Below are 27856 nucleotides of genomic sequence, written 5' to 3'. Positions count from 1 at the left end.
GGAAGAGCTACCTAACTTGAGTTTCTGTGCTTTTATGTTTATCCCAAACTGGACCTTGAACATTTACATCCTAGATGGTTTATCAGCATTTGTCTCAGAGAGTTTGTCTTTACAAATTACCAGTGGTAAAATCTGGATACCTACCAGCCTTCAAATCACTTTTTATCCTTATCCTTTACCCAATACATTCTTACACCCTCTGGAATGTACTGGTTTGCAGAAACTCAGCTTATCCCTTTAAAATGACTATCTACAGCCACGGCAATTTTCACTTGGTTTGTTTTACTCCCCACGCCTGTCTTAGAACTTAGTCAAAGTCTCAACCCAAATACAAATTCCTTCAGGAATGGGATTTTGTACAAATATATGGGCAAAATTATATATTTTAACTAGCCTAATAGCCTTCATAGTCCTATGACAATCTTTGCAAATTTTGTTTAATTCTATGTATGTTATCTGTACCCCAGAGATAACAGAATTCCTTTGTTACTTTTGTTACAAGTAATTGCTCTTTTGTTTTTAAAACTATATGTGGCCCTTCTAATCTTTATTTCCTGAATCAACAACATGGTTTCACATATTTACTTCATCAAAACCTAACTTGCATATATAAATAAAAAGTATATATAACAATGTAATAATTAGACATTTTTAGATATTTCCTTCCTATCTCCTTCAGGAGACCATGCTTCTCTGGGAGTGTCTGAAGGGACACTGATCTCCCTAGAGAAAAAAAAAACAAACAAAAACTGTTGCTCCCTTAAAGCTAGAATCCTTAGGGCTCTATCTTCAACTAAGGGGGTCATATAACTTGGAAAAATATATCAAAAATGTGTTGTTAACATTGACTGAAAGAATAAATAATACTGTAAAGCCCTAAAAGTACAACAAACTAAAGTCATTGATCCACGTGGTTGTAGATCACAGCATGGCCCTGGACTTCTTCCTGGCAAGCCAAGAAAAATATACAATATGGCTGATACTTCCTGCTTCTTATGGAATAATTCCATAAGGAAAGTTGACCAATCTATACTCAAACTAAAAGACAACTTGGCTATCAAATGTGGACTCAGCAGGAGCCTTAACATCTAACCTCCTGGTCAAGTGAGGAATCTTTGGTCATCATTCTCAAGTGCCTTCCAGTTTCTCCTTTTAACAGTCACGGCTACTCTTACTTTTCTTTCAATGCCTGGTCTCCAGAGTCAGATATGCTACTGCACAGCTGTTATTTCATGAGATGGTACAAAAATTTATTTTTATAACAGAAGGAAAACAAAGGGACTCAGTTAAGCCAAGGCCTTTTTAATCAGAGTTCCTACAAGATCGTAGCGTACACGTTAACTTGCTGTTTACGTGAGTAGGACAAGGGGAGACTGTTAAAGCTCTGCCAAGTTCCCAACATGCGCATACAAAAAAAGTGCTGTGTGTCCTTGAGCCTAACAGACACTTTCACATCCCTCCTCAGACATCGTCATAAAGCAATGCCTGTGCTTTTGTGACAGAAGCAGAAAAAAATCAAAAGGAAGAATTTCTATTTCCCAAATGAACCAATCAGAACGTAATATCTCGAATTCCTCCCAATATGTAATAAACATTTTATACTCCTCTTTATCCCTTCCACTTTCAGCATGGAGAGACCCACTGAACTTGTTTCTTAGCCAGCAAGCAGATTAACAGATTAATTTTGCCTTTTTTTTTAAGGTTCTGATAGAGTTCTATTATTCCTTGGAAGCTATTTATAGAGACTTTTATTGAACAAACTGTAAAATATGTAAATAAATCACAGTTAAAATTCTAAAGCTTAAAACAGTGCTAAGACTAAGATTAGTTTACATAGCGGCATGCCAGAAATCCCGGACTAATTTCTAGATGTAAGCTGCAAATTTGACCCTGAGCTTTAGGAAACAGGATAAGGTATAAGACAACAGTGCTTTTAGGACAAGAACAGATCAGTTGCTCAAGAGAAGCACAATTTTGTTTCTGGGAGAAGGGAGAGAAATTTCTCCTCTGAGTCCTTATAAATATTATCAGATACAATGGGCAGTACTTGATACAATGGACACTATCTTCAGTAGTGTCCATACAACAGTTTATCACTTACAGCATACCCCAATTTGAACCAAGGGCATGATGCCAAAGTTCAATTGAGAAGAAGCAATTATATGAGGAAACAAAGTAATATTGTCCAAGTACACAACTGTCTGGTGTTCTGATTTAATCCAGGGATGAAAACCACAGCATCTAGAGCAGCATTTCTCAAAAACTATATGTTTATAAGAATCTTCTGCCCTCCCAGCAAAAAAAAAAAAAAAAAAGTGCCATTCATTCATTTAACGTATTTATTCACTACTAACTGGGGATACGATGGTAAACAAAAAAGACACGGCTTTCTTCTCTCATGAAGTTTTCAATCTAGTGATGGCGGAGACAGACATCAAAGAATCACACAAATAAATATAAAATAACAACCATATACGAAGGAGGTAAAAGTGCTACGAGTGTACACAATAGGGAAAAGTCATGTCAGGGAAGTCTGGAAGGCTTTCCCTGAGGAAGTCATGAATGAACTGAGATGATGAGTTAGCCTAGGAGAATAGGGGTAGGGAAGGGCCTCTGGCAGACAGAGAAAATAGGATGAGCAAAATTTCTTTGTATGAGAAGTGAGGCAGGAACGGAGACAAGGCCAGTGTCACTGGATCATAGAGGAAAGGGGAGAAGCTGGTTCATAATTATACTGGAGTGATGGGTAGCACTAGATCATGCAGGGCTTTGGGCATGTTTGGAGTTTATCCTAGAGAAATGAAAAAACACTGAACGTGTTTTTTCCAGGAAAGGAGGCATTGTAATTAGATCTCCATTTTGAAATACAAATTTTGGCATTGTAATTAGATCTCCATTTTGAAATACAAATTTAATTGAGAGTGAAAAACAGATCTAGAGGAGAGACAAAACAGATACAGCAAAAGCAGGATGCCACTGCAACAATCCAAAAGAAGAATGGAACAGATATGGAGATGCTGATACTAGACGCACTCCACTCGAATACAATCACTCTGTTACTGATAGGAATGTTTTTTTCTCCAACAGTGTTGAGGCAAAAAAAAAAAAAAAAATTAGCTGAAAGCTACTAATATCGAGAAATGAATAGACTATTATCTTTCAGGCAATCCTCTGTGAATATTACAAACATTCCCATGATTTATACCTTTAAAATGTCACCTCATTATTGCTGAAGTGACCATTCCTTTGAATTGGGTCAAGATTTCCCTTAAAAATAGTAAGGATATGAATGAATAATATGTTAATATTCTCTATCATAGCAGCATGTAATCCCAATCATTTAAGCCTCAAATTATTCAAAGAAGGCATTATAATTACCTGATGCAGTAATGAATGTATCAGTAGCATCATAAAGAAACATCTAAATTCAAGCAATGTAACTTCCTGGTGAACTTCCCAGTATAAATTTTGTGCAGAGTACACCATGAAGTTATTAAATTAAAAACCTTTTGAACAAAGAAAAGGAGTCCTTAGAGGGAGATTTATGCTTTTATTTAAACACATTTTCAGGAAATAACAAAGATTAAAAACAAATGATCTATACATTCAACTAAAGCACTTGGAAATGGGTAAACTGAAGAGTGAAAATAATACATAAGAGGACATAAATCAACAAAATAGAGAAAAACAATAGAGGATACAAATAAAACTAAAGGTTATCTTTTAAAGAAGCATTACAAGTCCCCATTCACTACAGTACCAGGTTGTCTTAGTCCTGCAAGCATTCAAATCTAGATATGAACAAACAGAAAGTGTAAATGATTCAATTTTAGCTGTAGTAAGTTAACTCTGTTTCCCCATAAAGGCCAAAATATTGCCTGGAACCTTTCAAAAGCTTGGGGCCATCAGAGGATTATGGATATATGACTTAAACAAATAATTTAAAAATATTCCTCAGGGCTTCCCTGGTGGCGCAGTGGTTGAGAGTCCGCCTGCCGATGCAGGGGTATACGGGTTCGTGCCCCGGTCCGGGAAGATCCCATGTGCCGCGGAGCGGCTGGGCCGGTGAGCCATGGCCGCTGAGCCTGTGCATCCGGAGCCTGTGCTCCGCAACGGCAGAGGCCACAACAGTGAGAAGCCCGCGTACCGCAAAAAAAAAAAAAATTCCTCAGCAATTTTTCGTCTATACTTTTCGTCATCTAATTATTTCACTATTTGTCTATCTTCAATTCCAGCTAATGTGTTCATGATAAACTAATATTAATTCTGAAGTAAAATAACATCTCAATCCAAATTTGTAGTCAAAAAATAAAATTATTTTTATATCATCATATAATACGATTGTCAACAATTACTGAGCACTTACTAGGCTGCCAGGCATGTTGGGTCAGTTCATTTTACCCTCATGTTAACTCTATGAAATACAGGTGACCCTTGAACATGTGGGTTGGGGTGCCGACCCTCCACGCGTAATTTATAGTCGGCCCTCTATATCTGAGTTCCTCAAAACCATGGTTCCGTATCTGCAGATTCAACCAACCCAGGTTCGTGTAGTACGTAGTCTTTCCTATTGGGAAAAAAAATCCAAGTGGAAGTGGACCCAGGCAGTTCAAACCAGTGTTGTTCAAGGGTCAACTGTAACTATTATTATCCCCATTAAACTGGTGAAGAAAGGAGACAAAAAGCTTAACTAACTCTGCTAGTAGATGACAGAGCTAGAACCCAGCCTAGGCCGTCTGATTCCCAGGCCCATCTTTCTTAACCCTGTTGCTATAATAGTCACAACATGTGTTTAGTCTTAGGAAGAAAGTGCAAATAGCTAAACCACTTAATAGTAGCTGATATAGAGATTAAGAATCATACCAAATGGTGGCTAACACATGAGGGTGTTTACTGTAAAAATTTTTTCAACATTTTTGTATGTTTAAAGTAATAAAATTTGGGGAAAAAAACTTCATCAACACATGATTTGGGTGGTATTTTAAGAGATGATACAGAGAAACTTGCGGTCTGGAAGTTGCATTTCTGACACGTAAAGTAAATGTGCTATACTCCAATAAAAATTAATTAAAAAAAGAGTAAATGTGAGTTACTTAAATTCCACAGGAGTTATTTTAAGATCTGTCAGGAAACAGAGCTACCAGGCTAGACCAGTTGGATTGATGATATAGGGTTTTCTTTTTAATGAACAGTCTGTTTTTAAGTGCTCAAAGGAAAATTTTTTTATTGAACAGATTAAAAAAAAGACTCGATCAAATCATGAGAGCTGGAAAATGGGTCTCCCTATTTCATTTCAGGGTTCCAAGCAAGCTGATAAAAAGGAGTGCAGTCCAGGTAACCGCCTACCAAATGAAATTCTCTACATCAAAGTCAGAGAGGGGAAGAAAAGAGAGGAATGTTGCAAGAAACGAAAATTGCTATGTTATTACTAAGGCTTGCCATTCAATTAAAACAAGACGGGGCTAAGCACCAACATCCAGAAAAGAATGTGTAATACTTAATAAGGTAGTTGGCTTTGACCCAAACCAAAATCTAACAGGCAAAAAACCTCTCTTATTTAATGAGGACCCAGGGCTCTGGCAAAGTGAGGTCACCTGAACCTGGAAATTAAAGTAGGAGTGTTAAACAAGTAACCAACAACAGATTTCTTAAAAGGACTACATAATGCTTTAAACTTGTGATATGTTAAAACTGAATACTTAAAAATAATCATAGTAGGGCAGAAGAAGAAAGGTTCTAGAGCCAGAAGGATGTGGCTTCAAATTCTGTTTCTAGGTATATAACCTTGAACAAATGATCTCAACCTCTAATATTCAGTTTCCTCAACTACAAAATGTAATGAATCAATTTACCAGCACAGAGTTAAGGAGTAAGTGAGATAAAGTTAGGTAATTACTTAGCACTGTACCTAGGAGACAGCCCTCAACAAGTTTCCTTTCTTCTTGTGATCTACTTGAAATACATGCATTTGAATAAAATGGGTATGCTAGACTACAGGTACTTCCACAGAAACTGGGAAAGGTTATAAATCCAAGGAGCATGGATTGTAACGGGAAATTTCTCTTATTTTCCTTCAGAGAATAACAATGAAAAACTATCTGAAACAAGTAGAAGCAGAAAGGAATCTGGGGTAGACTAACTTTGGAGTCTGTTCCTGAGGGCCTTTCTACTTATCATTAAGCAACACCTAGCAATGACAGTCTGTGTGAAAGCTTCCATATTTCCAAAGTCTCCTGAATGCAGCAAGACACAAGATGGAGTATAATACCTAGTATTCAGAGGGATTATGATGACAATACATATTCATGATGATCCTAAGTAACTAAGAAAAAGCTAAATCAGTAACTATTTAGTAAGACATGCCATGTATTTTAAGAGTTCCTTCAAAAAAATTCACAAATTTGGTTTCTGATAAAATCTTTGCTAATGCTTAATTCCCTGCCCCCATCCAATGCCAGCTAGAATAGGTTCTGCTGTGTATCAATTTATGAAATTAAATTTATTTAACGCATCCTTAAACTTGTATGTTTAACATCATGAAGGAAAACCATACTATTCCTCAAACATCCTTTATGCCATGAGCAGAGACTATAACATAATTAAAACTGAATTAGCTTGCCATAGTTTTTTTTGAGACTACATTTAAAAAATTCCTTGTTTTTGGCCCCGCCATGTGGCTTGCACGATCTTGGTTCCCCGACAAGGGAATGAACCCAGACCACGGTAGTGAAAGCCCAGAATCCTAACCACTAGGCCTCTCCCTAAAATTCTTTTTTATATTTCATTCACTATCTTTGCTATCTCACTAAGCTAAAATTCATTTACTTTCATTCCCTTTCAATTTATCCTTTTGATTTAGGTCCTCTGATGTTGACCAGAGAAGCTAGAAATCCAACTGAAACGAATCTCAGCAAATAAAATACCCTTAGAATTTGAAAGCCAGAAAACAATCTTCTAGGCATCATGATATCAAAACAAAAGTTGAAGAAGTCTTGAATGAATCTATAATGAGCTGGGTAAAACTGCCTGTGACCCAATAATATCCAAAAAGGATACTTGGTATATAAGTGTCCAATATCCCAAATTAACTGATAACCACATTAACTATAATATGAGGAACTGGGGCTCCAGGATTTGGGGAATGTGGTGGGAGTATATATATTTTTTAAATCCAAAATAGGCTTTGCCTGAAGTATCCAACTAAAGTACCTTTCTTCGTTCTACCTTGGCCTGCTTCAAGTCAGCTCTGGTATCCCTGAATGTGACATGATCAGGGATTGTGTGATCATTAGTGTAACAAGGTCATATATTAAAAGGCTGTATCAAGTGAATTTACTGTTAGTATCTGAATATTCACTTTCCAAGTTAAGAAGATATTTTAGGTGCAATTTAGAACTAGAATCTCCTTGTGTGCTTTATATATTGACAATTTATGAATTAGATGAAGTATAAACGTACATTATTAATGCAAGAGAAAAATGTCACAATTGATGATTATGAAAGCTATTTTACGTACAAAAGAAATTTTCAAATAGTCAAATAGTGTAATAATATTGCAAGAGTTAGCTGATGACTTTAGAAAGAATATTATATCCTTTCTGAACTGACAAATAATTATAAAAATTTAAATAAAAAATGCAAAGTAGAATAATAGAAATTATGTCATAATTCTAACTTTGTTCAATTATTGGCATACTAATATCGACATCATTGAACAAAATAACTTCTAAAGACTATGTTTAGTTTTTAATTATTTAATTCCATAAATCTTTCAAGAAAAAAATGCCATTTGGGAATTCACATCTTTTATGGATAAATGAAAAACAGAATGTTAACTTTGCTACCTCAAAATTTCATGAGGAGAAAAAACTCCAGTTATGTGCAACGTAATCAATCATGTTTGCCCCAGAGAGTTAAAAAATATATAAAAAAGAAAACTTTAGAGGAAAAAAAATTCCCTCAACTATCTTGAATTCCACTAATCTCAGTTGAAAATGACCCTCCATTCACTATCATGTGCATTACAGTAAGCACAGGAGCACCTAACAAGAGGCAGTGCTGAAAATTATTGTTACTGTACGGTAATGTCCTATTTTAAAAATTAGATCTCTAAAATTTCTAATAATAAATTGAGGGACAATATTTCAGATTTATTCACATATTTCAAAAGTTTAATCTATGGCTTCAGCCCTAGCGTTAGTCAAATACTGGTTTTCACACTTGGACATTTGGCATTCGGGGAAAAAAATGGTGTGTGTGTGTATATATATATATATATATGTAATATATATATAAAGTCAAATATGTAGGTATTTCTAACTTAGATGCGTTATTCTATTTCATTTTCATTTGCTTGCACAAAACATAATTTTAAAACAGACTCCTATGTACTCCAAGGGTGTAGAAAAGAAATCAACCCACAACCTCCTTTATAGGCCAAAGAGTAGAGGTTATAAAGAACTTAACCCCACACACAAGTACCAGTGAGCTAACATTTTATTGTCAGCTGCAAGTATTCAAGGAAAATCCAAGCAAAGAGGTAACGGTTCTTCTGACCTCTTACAAATTTTCAATGAATTCCCTTAACAGTTTGAAACTTGTGTTTTCTATAGTTAAAAATTTGTAGATTTAAGTTAATTTAATTGATTTCATAATCCCTTTTAAAATAATGTGAAAAGTAATATTCTTTATAAATTCGATTTTAATGTTTTAAGATTTAGAAAAACCCTTTGTCATATAAGATGAATTTATAATGAACTACAATGAAATTGCCTGTGATCAATACCTCAAAAAAAAAAAAAACTTTTAAGTGTCCCAAATCCAACCCAGCATCTGCTATCAGATTTCCTACCTTTATGACAAAATGGAGGCAACATAAAGAGTACTGAAACCGAATGCCGTAAGACACAAATTGTGCTTCTCAGCTGCTTAGCCACCTTGGTCAAGTTATTTACCCTCTAAATCTATTTCCGAAACTATAAAATGAAGACATTAATATCTGTTCTTTCTATATGGACCAAATGAATTCAAGTACATTAATTATAAACAGCAACATATGTATAATATTGAGTATCATGAATTCTAAATCTAGGTTCTTTATTTTTGTACCACTTTTATAAACAGATTGTTATTTTTATGTGGTTTTACGTTATAATTTTAATGATAATTAACTTAGGACACCTTAAAAACTCGTTTTACGTGACTAAATTGGCATTCTGATATACATATACATCCTCATGTGATGAAGATGTCTATTCTACCATAAAAGTGTGGGCTCTGGAGTCATTATTTGAGCTCCCACTGATTTACTCTGTGAATTTTGGAAATTTACCAATCTCTCGTTTACTGGAGTCAATGCCTTCCCTCACTAGGCAATTAGTTAATTTATTCTTCCAGTTTCATTGAGATATAATTGACATACAGCACTGTGTAAGTTTAAGGGGTACAGCATAATGATTTGACTGGTTGTTTGTAAAACCAGACATTGTGTAGGAAATCAAAGTGAACTCTGATGTAAGAAAAGGCATCTGCAACTTTTTAAATGAAAATTATTGACTTCTTAAAGTAGGAAGGGAGATTGGAAGTAATCTAGTTCAACTACCTTATTTCACAAATAAGAAAAATAATCATGAAAAAGAAGAGAGCATTAACCAAGCTAGAGGAAAAACTAGGATCACAACCAAGGTTTCATTCAGAAAACGGAGCTCTCTTAAATATACCACATTTCAATCCCAAACAATTCAAGAAGTAAAGGCTAGAATTTACTGGATTACTTCCCCATGCAAACTTAATGAAGAGTTAAAACTAACACTGCAGGTAGGAGTTTGCATTCTGGATTCTTACCTAGGCTCTATCTGTGGGATCTCAGAGAAATTACTGAACATTGCAATACTATATTACCTCATGGGATTAATGTGCGAATCAAAGGAAAGCCCTGTTACAAATGGAAAGTGTAATCATCTTCTTCACCCTCACCTCTTCATACTCTCCCGTGTAAGGTTTCAATCGCTATGTGGGGGAGGGAAAAGAAGGGGAGGGAAAGGAAGGGGAAATATAAACTACTACAATTCTGACTAGCTGGAGTTTTGGTGATCTCGGTTTACATGAGGAAGGAAAGCGGGGAGAGGAGGGAAAGAAGGTGGGAAGGTTGTTCATCATGGGCAAAGAATAACTTCCTCCCAAAGGAAAGTATTACCCATACCTCCTATCAGTTAGACTCTGAGAATCACAAGCTCTCATACTGATCATGTTAAAATTATCCTTTTCCCCAGTGTAGGCCCTTAAAACTTTTGACCTTTAGCATATTTCAAAAAATATGTAACAATTACCTGGGCATATATTTATCTTTCCTTCTCAACTGTACTTGTGTCCAGAGCAGGGCCTCATACTATTTAGCCTTTAAGAGTTATCTGTGAGTTGTTTTAATTAGGTCAACATCCAGCTGAAATATAAAGCTAGGTGGCTGGAGCTGTGCCTAAGAGAACTGGCTGAAAGGGAAGAACTGAATGCAAAGAGAGACAAGACCTTTATCTCCCTTTGACTTGCTCCAACTCCTTCTCCACCTCTATTAATTCTAAAGATCTATGCATAAGTCCTCTTCTAACAGTCTACATAGTCACAAGTTCATTTATAGGTATTTTTATATTAATAACACTTTATAAAAATACAATGTTTTCACTCCAGGCATGAAAATATTTAAAGGAAAGTACAAATGGGTATTTTTTTTTAAGTTAACTAATTTGGCAAACAAATCTTATGCAAAATGTTCACCATATAAAACACGTACAAGAAAACAATTTTTTAAAAGAAAAAATTGTTCATTCTGTGAATTTCCATTTACATGTAGAATCTCATTCTCATGTAAACCATCATAGTAATATTTTAATTTGTATAATTATAGCAGTTGTAAATAAAAATCATAGATTTAACTTTTTTCCTGTATCTTTTTTTCCAATATCTTAATTTTCAAAAATGACAAAAAAAGAATATCCTTGAGACAATGCCAAGCTCCAAATACCAGAATTCATATATCTTCTCCATTTAACTCATGGAAAGTTTTATCACAGTATAAAGTAACTATAGTATGAAAGCACAGAATATTTTGGGATTCCACAGATTAGTCCATTTTTTCCCAAATTTCTTAAAAATTACCCAGGGAGCCCATTAAAAATACAGATTACCACAATCCTCCCCTAGAGATTTCTTTTCCCCCCTAGAGATTTTGATTCAGTTGCTCTGGACAGGACAAAAATCTTTATTCCGCAAAGTGATTCTGATGATTAGCTAATATTGACCTAGTGTAGTGGTTCTCAATTTGATACATGTTAGAATTACCTGAGGAGCTTTAAAAAATCTTAAAGCTCAGACCAATGGAAACGATTTCAACATTTTTTAAAAACCTCCCCAGAGAAGGTTGAGAACCACTGATCCTGTAGAAGTCGAAAAATTCTTATACAACCCTCTTAACAATTAAGAAACTAAGCCTGCTCAAGTTCACAAAGCTAAGTAGTAGCAAAGCTGGAGCCAGAACCACTTCTCCTGAATCCTAGTTCACTTTGTTTTTAGATATAGTTGTTTTGTTTTTCATGTAGGTTGACTTAAAAAAGTGTGAAAAAGATAAACCTTCTTGCCTCAGAATAATACTGCCACTTAACAAATGGATAAATTAAAACAGAGCTAATCTTTTTGCTTCAGAAATCACCAGAAAATAGTTTTCTTACTCCTAATATAAAACAAAAAAAGACTAAATACACTACTGCTTAATCCCTACTTCCTATCGCCAAGCTGGTTATATATCTTACAAAGAATTATTTAAATTTTTATTTTTAATTTCTAATTCAGTATTTTAAAATTTCAAATTCTTTTTAAAGTCCAGCATCACAGTTCCTTACTAGAAAATTAATTCGATATCTGAATTTGGCAACATGGTTGCTTCCTTAAGTAGAATACATAATTCTACATATTGAAGTTTCTCTGTGAACTAACAGAGAACAGATTTCCTTCTTTCACACAAAGAATGAATTTTAGGCTGCATTAGCAAAACCCCATCATTGGTTTGTCCACAGATACTCAGAGTGGGAAACTTCGCAGGTTATTAGTTAACCCATTCCAAGAATTTTCTCATTTTAATAACAGGATAATGTAAAATAATCATGAAAAATGTGTCAAGTGCAAGCTTACATACCCATAATTTTTTTTAAGAGCATTTTTGACTTTCTAAAAATTACGACACGTTTAATTAACCTGCCTTCTAGCCGTCTACATTTATTATTACGGTACCAAGGTTGTTAAAATAACATTTTTATCCCTCTCAAAGTTGCCAGATATTTCGATATTTCAAATTTCAGTAATGTTTGTGATTTCTGCTTTTGGATTTAAAAAAAAAAAAGAAAAAGTGTTTGGTATACTTTACCAAAGCAGGTCACATTACTTCACAGGTAAAACTTCAGCAATTTGTATACAGCCTAGAGTACAATGTATACTTCTGATTAATGCTATTCACAAGGGAGTAACTGCCGGGTTCTGGGCCTTTTAAATATTCTAAATAAGAATCAGATGCAATGGGTTTTGTTCCAGCAATTTTAATGAATGAAAGCCCACCCTTTCTTTTCTAACGATTAAGATGGATATCAATATGAATTCAAAACCTAACCGAAACTTAAGGATGCTACTTGCGCTATTTAAAATAGTAAATACCCGCAAACCGTTAAACGGAACGAAGAATGGGCCTCTTAAGCCATAGTAAAGATAAAAAATCAGAATCTCAGTTAAATGTTCAAATGATACATCACAGCATTTAGAAAATCGGGCTAGACTGGACAATCCATGGAGTTTTTACTTTAGGAGAGATCTGTGCTACACTCAGGTTTGCAAAGTCTAACTATTTTATGTTAACATTTGAAACTTGCCATTTCAAATTGCGAGGGGTAAGCCTGTACAGATACACGGCCTTTAGGAGCTGCTTAAAATTTTCCTAGAAAAAGACCGAAAAACCACACATGTTTATTTTTAGGAGTGTACTAGGGTAGTAGTCAAATAAATCACCAGTTATTGACAATTCTTGGCGGGTCCTCGTCGGACGGGGACGCCGGGCCCCGCACCGGGAACCGCTTCCTCCGAGCGCGGGCTGGACCGCAGCCCCGAGCCGGCGCGCGGGAACCGCCCGGCGCCGCCGAGCCCGCCCGGGGGCGGGGGGCTCGCACGTGCGGCCGGGGGCGGGGCCGGCCGGGAAGGACCCCGCGCGGGGAGGCGGGCGCGGCCGGGGCGGCCTCCCCGCGGCCGCGGGCCCGGGCTCTCCATCCGGGCGCACGTCATGGGACGGACGGAGCCACACAGAGACGTCTAAGTCATGCAGGAGGCGCGCGGCCCCGGCCCGCTCCCGCCGCCCCAGACCCCTCCTCTCAGCCGACAGAAAGACAGACAAGAAGGGTTCCCGACCTGTCGTGCCCTGCATGTTCAGAGTCTGTCATGTTTGGTCAAGAACGGGGCGGGGCTGGAGGGCAGGTCTGCGAGGCCGGCGGCGGCGGGGCGCGGGGAGGATCCCTGCGCCGCCTGCGGGTACCTGCTCCCGGCCGCCGCCGGGAGGTGACGAAGTGGTAAAAACTCACGGTTACTAGTGAGCGACACAGACACAGACTTTCCAGTCTATTAACAACCACGCCAGAGAGGTGGGGCTCTAACTGCAAACACTGGGCCACGGCCCCGCGCTGCCGGCGCTGCCGCTTTAGTCTCTATTCGCCGCCGGTGGCTGAGGCTTGGGAGCGGGCGGGCGGCGCGCAGCGACGCGGGGATTTGGACAGTGGCCGTAACGGTGATTTCTCCTCACCAACATGGCGGCACCCGCGACAGGCGACTCGGTAAAATGGCGCCTGCCGCAACACCTAGCCCGGGACTAAAGGGCAGGAGAGATTCCTCCGCGTGCCGCGGCCCTTGCCCAGCCCGCCGGGGCCGAGCGCGGCGCCCATTGGAGGAGACGCCCCGTCAATCACCTCCGGGGGCGAGCTCTCACGCTTCCCCTGCGAAGCGGCGGAGGAGGCAGTCTCTGATGGCGATGCCGGGCGGCGCTTGTAGTTCAGGGGGTGGGGGTGGCGTCCCGCGGGACCTGCAGTCCTTCCGCGCCTCCGGGGCCGGTCCGCGCCGGTCCGAGGTTTTCCTTGCGAGACGCCGCCTCCCAGTGATGGGGAGTTTCAGACGTACCCTAACAAACGGGCCCTTAAAGCCAGCGGTTGTGAGCCCGGGTGGGGTAATAACTCGCGGCTGCTGGGTCGTCATTTATTCTTTTTTTTGAGTCGTCATTAAAAAACAAAAAACCTTGGTTGCTTAAATAATGGGGAAATGTACTTTCTCGTTCAAGGTTGTAGCGAATGTCTCTTTTTGTAATGTTTAATACTCAGAATCACGTTGTGAGGAAAACTTGGCATGTAACTTTTTCTGTTATTTAATACTAAATTTACCTACCCGGTTATTAATAATGACAGAAAAATCGTTAAAAGAATCATAGGTTTTGAATGATTTCATAAAAACGTTGATATGCAAAATACATACGAATATTTTATAAATAAAAACAACTAGCTATTACATTTCTTTGCACTTATGAACGTGATCTTCAGAAAAAGAATTTTTAATGACAACATTTTGGCCTGTTTAGTGTGCTACCTTAGTTTTGAAGGAAGGTCCTTGTTTTTTATTAACGTGATGGATTGATTAATCCTCTCAAATATCTGACTTCCTTTGAGTAAATGTGTTTTGCTGATGCATAAGTGCAGTGCATTTAGAAGCAAATGCAATTAGATTAAATTTTCAATTAAAAAATGTGGTTATGTGTATTGAAAAAAAATCGCACTTCTTTCTTTTTTTCTAAGTTGAATGCAGCCGTTGACAGGAGATGTACACTGATGGATAATTCTGGAGGCACCTGCCACGTTTGGACATAATACATTTCTAGGAAACTTTCAAAAGCAGCTATATGAGCGTTTGGAGTTGCATTAGAATCTCTACTTTGTCTCTTGTAGCTGTGTTACTTAGATCTTACTGTAGCTAATTAGGAGAGACATTTCTTTGCAGTTTTCCGAGGACGTTTGAGGTAAACAGTTGCTGTTCCTTCTTTGCACTTCAGTTTTTCCTCTCCCCTATATCTGGGGGCATCAGGATCTCTTTCGAACTTTAGGGCCTTTGGTTTGCTGTGGTGTGGAACAATGAATACAGTTCTCCCTAGATGAAAAGACTCCTTCCTAATCCTTGATGCACACCACTTAATAGGGCATCGGGCCCTGGTCTTTTCTTTTCCCTTGGGTAGCTGAAAGGGAGTGACAATGTGGGTGGTATGGAGGGCGGGAGGTGGTGCTCCTTTGAAGCTCTGTGTTTCGAATCTAAAAGTGCTCAGAGATGTTAGATAAAATATATTTAAGTTGAGGGCTAATCCAAGCTCAGCATTCCTCACCTTTAACTGCCTAAATTAAGAAGGCATGCATTCATCACAGATTAAAAGAGATCATTAGTTTTCAACCTCGTAAATGTTACCTAACATTGAAAGATGGACCATAAGAACTGCAGAACTCTCTGTGCATAACAACTCCAGGGAAACCTCTGCCCCAAGAGATAGCTATATTCTAGCATGACTTCTAGCAGCATAAGACCAGACCCTTAGGAGGACTCCCACCTCCCATTAAAACGCCCGTCTGAGAAAGCTCAATGCTGCCAGGAGAATTACTGTTTGTTCTCGCCAACACCTGACACAGGCCCCTGCCCCCTGTACTTTTGTTTCTCCTCCAATTCAGGACTGTCTTTCTCAAGGACCTAAAAGCCACTCCTTTGAAATGTAATCATCAGGAAGATAAGAGCCTGTCTCCCAGTCTCTGGCGGGGGGTGGGGTGGGGTGAGGGCTTTACAAATAAATACCTGTTTTAATCACATTCTTCGGAAATTTTCCAAAGAAAAACAAGCACCTGCATATTAGCCCAGGCTTTGCAAAAGTGCTTTCAAAATGTTGCCTCCAAATGAGATTAAGATACTGACACAGATGGCAGGCTCCATCTCCAGAAAAGACGGCGGTGGTCCCTTCTCTAGTTCATGCTCTCTGATAGCCTCAGATGGAAAAGGTCAGGATTGGTCCATAATACACTTCAGGTGTCTGTCTCAGACGCAGAATTCAGAGGTCAATGAGTCATATCAGGGGAATTCCCTGGCTGTCCAGTGGTTAGGACTCCCAGCTTTCACTGCTAAGAGTGAGGGTTCAGTCCCTGGTCGGGAGACTAAGATTCCCAAGGTCCACAGTGCAGCAAAAAAAAAAAAAAAAAAAAGTCATCAGAACTTCCTTAAGCCTGTTTCTTAAATACTTGACTCCAAATTCTTTGTTATTCTTCCCCAAAGATAATGAACTCAGAGGCAGCTCTCAGCAGTTGTGAAAGCATTTTCTGATGCAAAAAACAAAAAAAAATAGTCTTTATTTTAGGATATCACTTATGTACACCTGTAGTGGAAATGTGGGTTTGTTTGTTTGTTTGTTTTTTCCAGTAGTAGGAATGGTATGTGCTGAGCTCTATATATCCCTGACCCTCACCTTTTAATCTTAGAAGAATTGATTCACTGATATGTTTATTCAGCAAGGATTTATTGATCATGTCAGTATGCTTTAGATATTGTGCTATTTTCTGAGCACAGAGTTGTGGATAAACTACTTGGGATGTCTGTTTTCATGGAGCTTAGCGTCTAATAATTTGCACTTGTGAAGTTTGCATTTATCAAAATACTAATTGGGGTCAAGGGTGCTTACTCAGTTAAAATTGAACTTGACTGCATATAATGAAAACTCAGCTATATGGCTTAACTAAAAACAGGTTTTGAGTTTCTTTAATAACAATATATCTGGAGGTAGGAGTCCAAGACTGATGCAAGTGCTCACAGAAGTCATTATAAACACAGGCTCCTGTTGGCTTCTTGCTCTGAAATTCATAGCCCAAAGCTTTCATCCTTAACTTCTAGCTCAACTATCATGTGTTCTAGGGCATGGTCTATATAATATCTATTCTTTAAAATGTATTGATGTTTTATGTACATGATTAATTTTTATAACTACTCCATGCATGCTTAAGAAAATATAAATTTTCTCAAATGTCCGTGATTCTGTTTCAAAAAAGTTTATTTTTTATTTTCTCCTCCCATGAACCTCCCAAGCTGCCCCCATCCCAAGCTCAAGACAACCACCATGGACAACATTTCAAAGTAGCACCTCCTCCCGCAAACTCCACCATTACCCTTGGATCCCCAGTGGTTTCTCACAATTTTCTGTTTCTTGTTATTTTGTTAATATTTTACTCTATTTGCTTTAGTGTACTACTAGTTATCTATATTTCCCTCTATCCATCCATCAATCCATCTAATTTTTTGACACATTTACTTGTTTTTTCTGTGGCTGATTTAAAATTTTTCTCTGCTTTTCTGCAGTTTCACTATGATGTGTCTAGGCGTGAATTTCATTTAATTATTTTGCTGGGTATTTGTTGAGAGTCTTGATGTGTGGATTGGTATGCTTCATCAATTCTGGAAAATCATAGCATTTTCTCTTCAAACATTTCCTCTGCCTTGTTCTCTTTCTCTTCTCATGATTAAAGTTAATTATATTTAGACATTTTGAGTTATTATTGCTATTTCTAATAGTCTCTTTCATAGATTCTTTTTTTAAAGGTGGGGAGGTCTCTCTGCATAGTTTCTTCTGACTTGTCTTCCAGTTCACTAATTTCCTCTTCCACCCTGTCTAGTTTTCTATTAAAGAGTGTCTTATTAATCAAGTTTCAGTCAGAGAAGCAGAATCACTAAGAGATAGATAGATTTACAGGCAGTTGGTCTTATGCAATTGTGGAAACTGTTTAAAATAATCTCTGTAGAGTTTTTGTCTGAGTCTAGAACTTAAGATCTTCAAGGCAAGGGTTCAGGAAGGGAAGTTGGATGTAAAGAAGGAGAGTAGAAATGAACTGGAATCCTTAAGGACAAACTAGAACCTGTATTAGTCTCTCACCACATCCAACTTTTATGATGTGGGTGCTTTGAAGGAGAATCTTGTGCCTTTTACCATGGAGCTAAACATACCTTGCCCAGAATTTGGAGAAGCTGAAGGAAGATCTGTGACAAGGTGTGTCAGCTGAACGTCTGATTGTTGCCCCATTTCAGCAAGGTGAACTAGCAGATAAATGATTATGTGCATGTGTTGCACCAGCATCTGTCACCCCTGCAGTAACTTCCTGAGTATAAAAACAATATGACTGCTGTTTCACTTCCACCTTCCAAATTTTGTGCAAAAATCTCTCTGATAGCCCATTCTAACTGGAAACATGCAAGGATAGGAATCCTGTAAAACGTAGAGCAGCCCAGCCGAGATGACACACTAGAAAACCACCAAGTACACACTTTTCAACTAGGCACCCATATGTACCACTTTAACTCATACTTAACTTCCATCCAGAATAAAAACAATAGCAAAGTCATGCCTTTGCCTATTATGATGCAGCTACACAATGTTTAGCCAAAAACATGTTAACCCTTTCCCCTAAAAAGGTAAAAACTCTCTTTTCCATCTTTGGGTGATGTTTATTCTTCTAGTTTTTCCTTTAGCTCAGTCACATTCCTTTCATATCAAATACTTGAGTAATGAGATATAAAGTTAACTACTATTAATATATCATGTGTTAGTAGGAGAATGGGAGAGGGGAAGATTTCATATATTATATAAAATATACATATTTATATTTCACACACATGTATGTGTACACATACACATATCAAATTGAGGATGAAATATTCATAACCACTACAATCATTTTTGCTACTGGCCATTTGGGAATCAATCTACCACAAACATATGTATAGCTTTTGATAGTCTTTATCTGAAAAGTCTAGTATCTGATGCCTTTGCAGGTCAGTTTTTCTTGCTTGCTGATTTTGCTGTGCTTTTTTTTTGTTGTTGTTTTTTGTTTTGTTTTGTTTTGTTTTTTCTTTAGCGGTACGCGGGCCTCTCACTGTTGTGGCCTCTCCCGTTGTGGAGCACAGGCCCGAACACGCAGGCTCAGCAGCTATGGCTCACGGGCCCAGCCACTCCGTGGCACGTGGGATCTTCCAGGACCGGGCCACAAACCCGTGTCGCCTGCATCGGCAGGCGGACTCTCAACCACTGCGCCGCCAGGGAAGCCCCTGTACTTTTTTTTTTTTAACCTATCACTTTAATTTCCTTTGGTTGCCTGGTTATGTTTTGCTGTATGCTGGACGTTTTATGTGAAAAAGTATGTATGGTAATAATTTTTTTTTTTTTAACTTGGGATCTTAGCTCCCCGACTGGGGATGGAACCCGCACCCCCTGCAGTGGAAGCATGGAGTCTCAACCGCTGGACCGCCAGGAAGTCCTATAATTTGAGTTTGGAAATACAGCACTTTCCTCCAATGAAAGGATACTAAAGGTAGCTTAATTCAATTTTTCTCTTAATTTTTAGTAATGATTCATGTACAAAAGAAGGTGACTGCCAATAATAGAAACAACAGGGGAAAGTACAACTTCTCTGGGGAAGATGTCTGGCTTCAAAGAATTCCGTTGTCTTATCTGTGAAGTGGACCCTGATTCCTGCCAGGAGTCAAACAGTCCTTCACTAAGAGAAGCAAGTTAGGCTCTGTATCATTGGTCCAACCTACCTTGTGAGGGTTTTTTCCCACGATTCCCTTATACTGGCATTACATTAAGCAAAACTAAATAATTCCCCATTTTTCAAACTGTACTTTATTTTCCTGCCTTGATACATTTCTCTCCACGTGTGATGCCCATTTAACTTCATCTCTTCTAATGGAAATTACCTCAAGACCAAGCTCAAATATACCCCTTTTAAGAAGCCTTCCCAACCAATGTGCTTTTTTCTCTTCTGAATCCTCTTGGCACTTAGTACCCACCCTTTTTTCCCTCAACTAACCCTGGGCATCTTCATTTCAGAAAAGCCCCCTATCAACTGTATTTTTTTTTTTTTTTTTCCGGTACGTGGGCCTGTCACTGTTGTGGCCTCTCCCGTTGCGGAGCACAGGCTCTGGACGCGCAGGCTCAGCGGTCATGGCTCACGGGCCTAGCCGCTCCGCGGCATGGGGGATCTTCCTGGACCGGGGCACGAACTCGTGTCCCCTGCATCGGCAGGCGGACTCTCAACCACTGCGCCACCAGGGAAGCCCCTATCAACTGTTTTTTAATAGACTTTGTTTAGAGCAGTTTTAGGTTTATACAAAAATTGAGAAGTACAAAGTTTCCTTGCCCCCCCAAAACACAGTTTCCCCTGTTATTTACATCTTATGTTAGTTTGGTATATTTGTTACAATTGTTGAACCAATATTGATACATTAACATCCACAGTTTACACTGGATTCACTCTGTGTTGTACATTCTATGGGTTTTGACAAATACATAGTAACACGTGTCCCTCATTACTGTATACAGAATAGTTTCATTGCTCTAAAAATCTGCTGTGCTCTACCTATTCGTTCCTCCTTCCCTACCCTACCCCCAACCCAACACGTGGCGACTGCTGATTCCAAATAATTGACAAAAAATTCTGGAACTAACAAGCAATTAAAGCAAGGTTAATATACAAAAGTCAATTGCTTTCCTACATACTAGCCATGAACAACTGAAATGTGAACTTCAAATCATTTGCATTAGCACCAAACAAAAAAAACCCTCACGCGTAAAGCTAACAAAATATGTACATCATCTATATGAGGAAAACTACAGACCTCTGATGAAAGAAATGAAAGAAAATCTAAATAAATTGATATTGCTTCATTGAATTTTAAAAGCAAACTCTCCACTCAGTGAGAATCAGTGACTGGCAGAGCAGAGGGGCAACCACTCATTACAGCCCTTTATTGGCTTGGGCTGGCTACACAGGACCCACCTCAAGTCAGAGATTTAGAAATGCCTTCCTTCACAATGATGGTTAACAAAAAATATCCCCCAAACAAAGGTAGCCCCGCAGGTGTGCAGCTTCCAGTGAAGAGCCCAGGGCCCTCACCCCTGTTAGTTGCAGCAGGGAAAGAGGCACCAAGATAAAATACAAACAAGCCTTTCGTATATATGTATAAGTCCTAAATATTGCCTGGAACGTACTCATACTAAAATGTAAAAAAGTTATTTGTAGCTTAGCCAAAATTCAAATGTAACTGTGTCTCCTGTATTTCTATTTGTGATATCTGGTAACCCTACTCCAAGGCCTCACTGTGGCAGAGACTTAGAACGAGGAAAAACAAGTATCTTAGGTGTATTCTGTGGTTGACATTTTTCAAAGCCTTTCAACTCTTTTCTCTCAGGATCTTACTACAAGTCTGAGAGGAAAGCGGAACAAGCATTTCCATTCCCATTAACCAGATGGGAAAAAAACCCAGACACACCTCCACCCACCCCCCCCCAAAAAAAAGAAAAAAAACCACACAGTAAAAAAACAAAACAGGGAACAAGAAATGGAAGGACGCCTACCCAGGTCAGGAACACAGCTGGCTCTGATCATTCTTAAGCCCACCTGTTGAATTAGCCCAGGTTCAACCTTGGAATCACCTAGGGAACTGCCCCAAACCCGCTGATACCCGGACCCCACTCCTAAAGTCTGGGCGTCTTTTAAAAACATTTTACCTATCTACTTATTTATTAATTTAAATCAAAAAAAAATTGTTTTAACCTTTGGACCCTCTCCACCCATTTCTCTTAGCACGTGGTACTTTCAGTGGACTTTTCGGCCTTAAAGTCATCTTTATTTTAATTTCATTAGATTGTAAAGAGTCTGCAAGTCGCAAAATCAGTCCACCGCTCTGGTTACTCATCTGAAAATGTGGGAGGTAATAGTGTATTTCTTAGAGGGCTGTTAAGATTAGGTGAGCGAAAATGTGAAATGATTCCTGGTACAAAGTGAGCGCTCAAATAAACGTCAGCTACCATGCCTTAGAAACACTGTGACTTCGATCGAAGAGTTTTCACTAAAGGGAAATAAAGGAGGACTACGTTTTAAAATTCTACTAAATACTTGAGATAACGTGTCGAGAAGCATACACGCAAACGGCCAAAAGGACGGCGCCGGCGCCTGCGCAGGGCCGGGGGGGAGGGGGCGAGAGCGGGCGTGCGCAGAGCCGGGGATGGAAAAGCGCATGAGCGGGGCGTCCTGCCCATGGTGCGCGGCGTCCTTCTAGTGGTGTGCGGCGCCCTCCTCACGCCGTACCCGTTTCTCGGTAGCTGTCGGGCTCTGACGAGAATGATGGATTTTGAGAATCTTTTCTCCAAACCCCCCAACCCGGCTCTCGGCAAGAAGCCCGCCACGGACTCTGACCAAAGGTGACCCCCGGTCTTTTTCATGCTTTGAACGCAGGGGATGCAGTTAGGATCCGCCCCTTTGTTCCTTCGGGAGGCCGCGCTGGCAGGGCCGCCAGGTCCCGCGGGGAGCGCGTCGGGCCGGCCGGGCCGGTGCGACGGCCGGGCGCCCACAGGTCGTTCCGGGGCAGGGGTTAGAAGCCGGGAATGGGGCCCGGTTCATAGGCCGCCGGGGCCAGCGGTGCCGGGAGCCTGGGCCTGGGGGAGCGGCCCAGACGGCGAGGGAGGCCCGGGATGCTCCCCTTTCTCTGCGACCCGGCCCCTCCGGCCGGGTGGGAACCCGCCTGCGGCCCCATAGCGCTTTGCCCTTGCAGGCAGTCAGCTCCTAGGGGACAGAGATCATTTGTCATTCTCACTGCACGTGCTAGGCCCTTTTGGGTAGAAAAGACTGTGCGGTGAAGGATAGAGTCTCCTGATTTACATCGGAAGATCCTAAAGACCATAATAGAGCAGCGAACTCCACTGGGATATACTGTTTCCTTTAGGTTGAAAAAGGCGTTGAGACTGCCACGGAGAAAATGGAAGCAGGTTAGGGAGGTAAGAGAGGATGGGATGGTAGGGAGGAGATAGATCTTTTAAGTAAGGGAGGTAAGGAAAGCCTCACTAATAACATCATTAATATTTGAGTAGGGACCTGAAGGAGGTGAGAGAGGTTGATTCTCTAGTGCGAAGAGTATTCCATATAAAGGTCCTGAGGTGGAGTGAGCTAGATGTGATGGGGTGTTGGGAGCGAAGTAGCCAGAAAGACAACTGGTGTGGAGTAAGAATAGTGGGACTGGTAAAGGGGAACTCGAGAGGTATTGGGATGGGGGGCGGAGGGGGAGGCAGCTTGTGTAGGGACTTCTAGGTGCCGTAGTAAGGACTCTGGCTGAGTGAGGTGAGAGGTCTTGGAGGGTTTTTAGCCGAGAGTGACATATTAGCAGGACCATCTCGTTATGTGGAGAGTAGAACGGAGTGGGGGCCAGAGTAGCTTGGATCGTAGTTTTAGCAACAAGAAGTGGTCAGGTAAGGATATATTTGGAAGATAAACTATTTCCTCAGAGATTGGATGGGCGGTCTGAGAGAGGAGTTAAGGTCAACTTCAAGGTTTTTGGTTTGTATCATTAGAAGGTTGGAGTTGCTGTTTAAGATTGCAGGAGGATTAGATCAAGAGTTCAGTTTTGGGGAGTTCCTTGGTGGTCCAGTGGTTAGGACTCGGCGCTTTCACTGCCGTGGCGCAGGTTCAATCCCTGGTCTGGGAACTAAGATCCCGCAAGCCGTGCAGTGCGGCCAAAAAAAAAGAAATAAAGTTCAGTTTGGGATATTTTAAGATTTTGTCTAGTAGATATCCAGGTACATATTTTGAATAGGAAGTTGGCTCTGCCTGCCTGGACTCAAATCTCAGCTCCACCATTTGCTAGATTTGAGGCAGGTTACATAAGCCTTCCGTATTCCGTTTTCTTATCTGTAAAATGGGCTTTTAAACCATAGTATATATGTCATAGGCTGTTGTGATGTGTGTAATGTGCATGGAGCAGCGCCTGGCACAGAGTAAGTGTAATGCAAGAGTCAGCTGCTGCTGTAATTGCTGCTGTGGTCATTATCGCTCTGCCTAAGGAGAGGTTGCTTCCTACTCCGTAAGATGATTCATTACCGAAAACTAGAACAGTGAAACTCCACAGCATTTGGTTTATTGGCTCTTGTAACGATGGCCTCTGTAGAAGGCGCACACCTTGGTCTCTCATCTGATGGACGTGACTGAAGCTCTGACTAGGGACAGATCGGCGTCGTAAACTGTTGGATTGGATGAGGCTGTGAAGCCTGAGCTCCTCCTGTAACTTTGAAAGAAGCACAAAACCACTCTTCACATTCCAGTGCTAGCAGTGCCTTTCGCAACATGTTCTTTTGAGAACATACACATTGCCTAGTCCTTGCCTTTATCTGGCGTGCAACTCAGATCTTAAGCTTTTATCTCTTGATCACTACTTGCTGAGACACAGTTGTCTTCAGACTTCTGTGTCTATAGCATCAACCATTATTTAGATTTACCTGTACATTTTATTGGCTTCTTTGTTTCTTTTATTTCCCATCTTCATCTTTCTTAGGTTATTTTTAGTTTTGCTGGAATAACCTCAAGTAGTCATCTCAGATGGTATCTATGCATGCTCAGCTTCTCAGTCCTAATGACCCTGACAACAACTTTTCTTTTTCATCTTCCCACTTGAATATAAGTTTAGTTCTCTCTGGACCTCAGAAGGCACCCTGCATTCTACCTGAAATACTCTTCTCCCTGACATTCCTCTTTGTTTTTAATTCTTACATATCTTTTTTTTTTTTTTTTTTTTTTTTTTTGCGGTACGCGGGCCTCTCACTGCTGTGGCCTCTCCCGCCGAGGCTCCGGACGCGCAGGCTCAGCGGCCATGGCTCACGGGCCCAGCCGCTCGGCGGCATGTGGGATCTTCCCGGACCGGGGCACGAACCCGTGTCCCCTGCATGAGCAGGCGGACTCTCAACCACTGCGCCACCAGGGAAACCCTTACATATCTTTTAGGTTAGGAAAACTTCTGGCCCCCAAATCTAGGCTAAGTGTTCCTCATGTATGCACTGATACTTAGCACACCATACGGAAATTGCTTTCTTTTTTTCTCCCAAGTAGATAGAAAGTTCTTAGAAGGCAGGAACAAGGTCTTTTTCATTGTTGTATTCCAGGATTTAAGGTCCAGAGCCTGGTGTGCGGTGGATACTCAGTATTTGTTGAATGAATGGATGATTTATATAGCTGCTAATAGTTGAACATTAAGGTTATGTAATATAAAGTTTCAGCTTTGCGGTTTACTCATAAACGTGTTGACATGTACTACTCATCATTGAGTAGTAATGATGGAATGTTTCTCTGGAATATTTGGGGTAGATTTTGAATTTTGAATTTGAGGGCAAGTTGAAGGTAAACCAAAGCAGTGAATTTTAATGTTGTGGTATGAACCCTTTTCATGTTGAAAAACCCGTCTGTGTTATTTGATATTTTTGCTGCAGAATCGATGGTGAAATAGATGATACAGAAGTTGAAGAAACACAAGAAGAGAAAATAAAATGGAAAGTAAAACTGAAGTGTGAGCAAATTTCCAAAAAAGTAAGATTAAGTTGGTGTATTGAAAAAACAGACAGAAATGGCTGTGAGAAGTTGATTAGGGATCCTATTTGTCTCCTTTTAGTCAGCATTTGAGAGGTTACTTATATCAAAGGAAACCTTGTTATACTTAAAAAAAAATTAATCATTTAAGAACTTTGTTGTTTAACATGAACTGTTTCTAGTGCATTGTCTGTGTTTTGGTTTCCCCTATCTTTGAAATGGTTGTTAACGGTTTCAAAATCTTCTTTCTTTTCAAATTAGATTAAAAATTTTGATTTGCTAAACTTAACTAACTGTAGTGATTTATAGCTTGAAGCTTGTATTCAGTTGCTAGGAGTGCCATAACAAAGTACCTCATACCGGGTGATTTAAACAACAGAAATTTATCATCTTGTGTTTCTTGAGGCTAGAAGTCCAAGAGCAAGCTGTCGGGAGGGTTGGTTCCTTCTGACAGCTGTGAGGAAGAATCTGTTCCATGCCTCTGCCCTAGCTTCTGGTTGGTTTGCTGGCAATCTTTGGTCTTCCTTGGCTTGGCCTCCAGAAGCATCATCTTGATCTTTACCTTCATGTTTGAAGGGCATTCTCCCTGTGTGAATACGTCTGTGTCTAAATTTCCCACTTTTATAAGGACACCAGCCATATTGGATTAAAGCCCACCCTAATGACCTCATCTTAACTAGTTATACATATAATGGCCCTATTTCCAAATGAGGTCACATTCTAAGGTACTAGGGGTTAGGACTTCAACATAAGAATTTGGGGAGGACACAGTCAACCCACAGCAACGCCAATATCTGCATCTTTCTTGCTTCTTCTCTTTTTGAACTTTTTTAATTGTGAATTTTAACGCACTGCAAAAGAATGGGTTCAAATTGACAATGAGACTCACAAGACACACATGGGCTTTCATATGATATTCTTATACTCAGCTTTATAAAAGGTTACAGGACAGAAAATCCAGCAGGTACAGCATCTTCATCTCCTCAGGAAGTGTCTCAGCTACCCAAGTACATAACTTCTTTTGCCCTTTGGGGTATATATGGCTGCTGTGGACGAGAGCTGTGGTGGACACCAAGAAACTGCAGTTTGGGTTTCCCACACCTTTTTTATGCTATTTTAGTCATGTAGGTCCCAGTCTTTCATGCCCACTTAAAGTTCCCCAGTCCATGTATAACCCCATACAGGAGATAGACAGGTACAGCCTTCCACGATTATCTTGAGGAGTTTCCCAGAAACAATACTGTGAGAAGATGGATGCCTAGATCATTTCTAAGTAGGCTTACTCCAGGCCAGGCTCTTTACTTAGGAGTGTGTAAAACATAAATGTATAGTATCACAGCTAATTAGAAAGAGAACACCCAAGTAGACACTGTGCAACAAGAAAGCTTTACCCACAGTGCCTCTGATGCCTCCTTTTTCAGTTGTATTCCCTTTTCTCCTCCTGGAGATAACTACTGTCCGAACTTGTGTACTAATCACTTCCTCGTTCTTTACAGTTTTACTACTAATGCTGTCACACTTCAGAATGCAGTTTTCTCTTGCCTGTTTTTGCACTTTATAGAAATAGAACAGTGTTGTATGTGCTCTTTGCTGTCTTATTTTTCTCAACGTTATGTTTATGAGAGTCATAGTATACACGATATATACATGTAGTATATACATAGTATACACAAGTGGCGTATACTGATTTGTTCATTTTCTTAGCTGCATAGCATTCCATTATTTGAATATACTAGGTTCTGGTGTGGGTAGACATTTGGTCTCATGTCCAGTTTTGGGGGTTATGGGTAATGCTGCTACGTCTCTCACTTGTATCCTGCTGCACATCTACTCTACATTTACCTAGGAGTGGAACCGCGGGGTCTTAGAGTACAAGCATCTTTCCCTTTACCATGACGCCAAACTGTATTCCAGAGTGGTTCTACTGATGTTTATTCCCAAAGACAGTGTATGAGAGGCTGTATTTTTACTGCTGCTCACTTGATATTTGTTACCTTTCTTATTTTCTGCCATCTGGTGAGATATCTTCATTGTCATTTAGTTTGCATTTTCTTTTTTTTTAAATTTATTTATTTAATTTATTTATTTATGGCTGCATTGGGTCTTCATTGCTGCACGTGGGCTTTCTCTAGTTGCAGTGCGCAGGGGGTACTGTTCGTTGTGGTGTGCGGGCTTCTCATTGCAGTGGCTTCTCTTATTGCGGAGCACTGGCTCTAGGCGCATGGGCTTCAGTAGTTGTGGCACGCAGGCTCAGTAGTTGTGGCTCGCAGGCTCTAGAGTGCAGGTTCAGTAGTTGTGGCACACGGGCTTAGTTGCTCTGCGGCATGTGGGATCTTCCCGGACCAGGGCTCGAACCCATGTCCCCTGCATTG

At 39.9% G+C, this 27856-nt stretch overlaps 3 protein-coding genes across 10 annotated transcripts in view; 1 reads left to right on the top strand and 2 right to left on the bottom strand.

Annotated features, from left to right (window-relative positions):
* The window catches only part of ZC3H6 (zinc finger CCCH-type containing 6), a 52796-nt gene extending 38978 nt beyond the window's left edge, over positions 1-13818 (bottom strand). For all 3 annotated transcript variants that reach the window (XM_019931048.3, XM_019931049.3, XM_019931050.3), the window contains exon 1: positions 13438-13818. In XM_019931048.3, the coding sequence (XP_019786607.1) occupies positions 13438-13469 (32 nt within the window). In that variant the 5' untranslated portion in view covers positions 13470-13818. The remainder of the gene's footprint in view (positions 1-13437) is intronic.
* The window catches only part of TMEM87B (transmembrane protein 87B), a 278511-nt gene that overhangs the window by 94027 nt on the left and 156628 nt on the right, over positions 1-27856 (bottom strand). The gene's annotated exons all lie outside the window — the stretch shown is intronic.
* The window catches only part of ZC3H8 (zinc finger CCCH-type containing 8), a 51840-nt gene continuing 46135 nt past the window's right edge, over positions 22152-27856 (top strand). For 2 of the 6 annotated variants that reach the window (XR_012325608.1, XM_073791137.1), the window contains exons 1-2: positions 22154-22339; positions 25388-25484. Coding sequence is in view for 5 of the 6 variants with exons in the window: in XM_073791137.1 (XP_073647238.1) it covers positions 22176-22339; positions 25388-25484 (261 nt within the window). In the remaining variant the exon portion in view is untranslated. Of the gene's footprint in view, positions 22340-25387; positions 25485-27856 lie in introns of all 6 variants that reach the window. The other 4 variants (XM_073791138.1, XM_073791136.1, XM_073791141.1 and 1 more) reach the window with 4 other exon arrangements.

The sequence above is a fragment of the Tursiops truncatus genome, chromosome 14 (assembly GCF_011762595.2).
Source record: "Tursiops truncatus isolate mTurTru1 chromosome 14, mTurTru1.mat.Y, whole genome shotgun sequence".
NCBI classification, from domain to species: Eukaryota; Metazoa; Chordata; class Mammalia; order Artiodactyla; family Delphinidae; genus Tursiops; species Tursiops truncatus.
The sequence above is the reverse complement of the archived record's forward strand: the minus strand, read 5'-3'. Positions and strand labels throughout refer to the sequence as shown.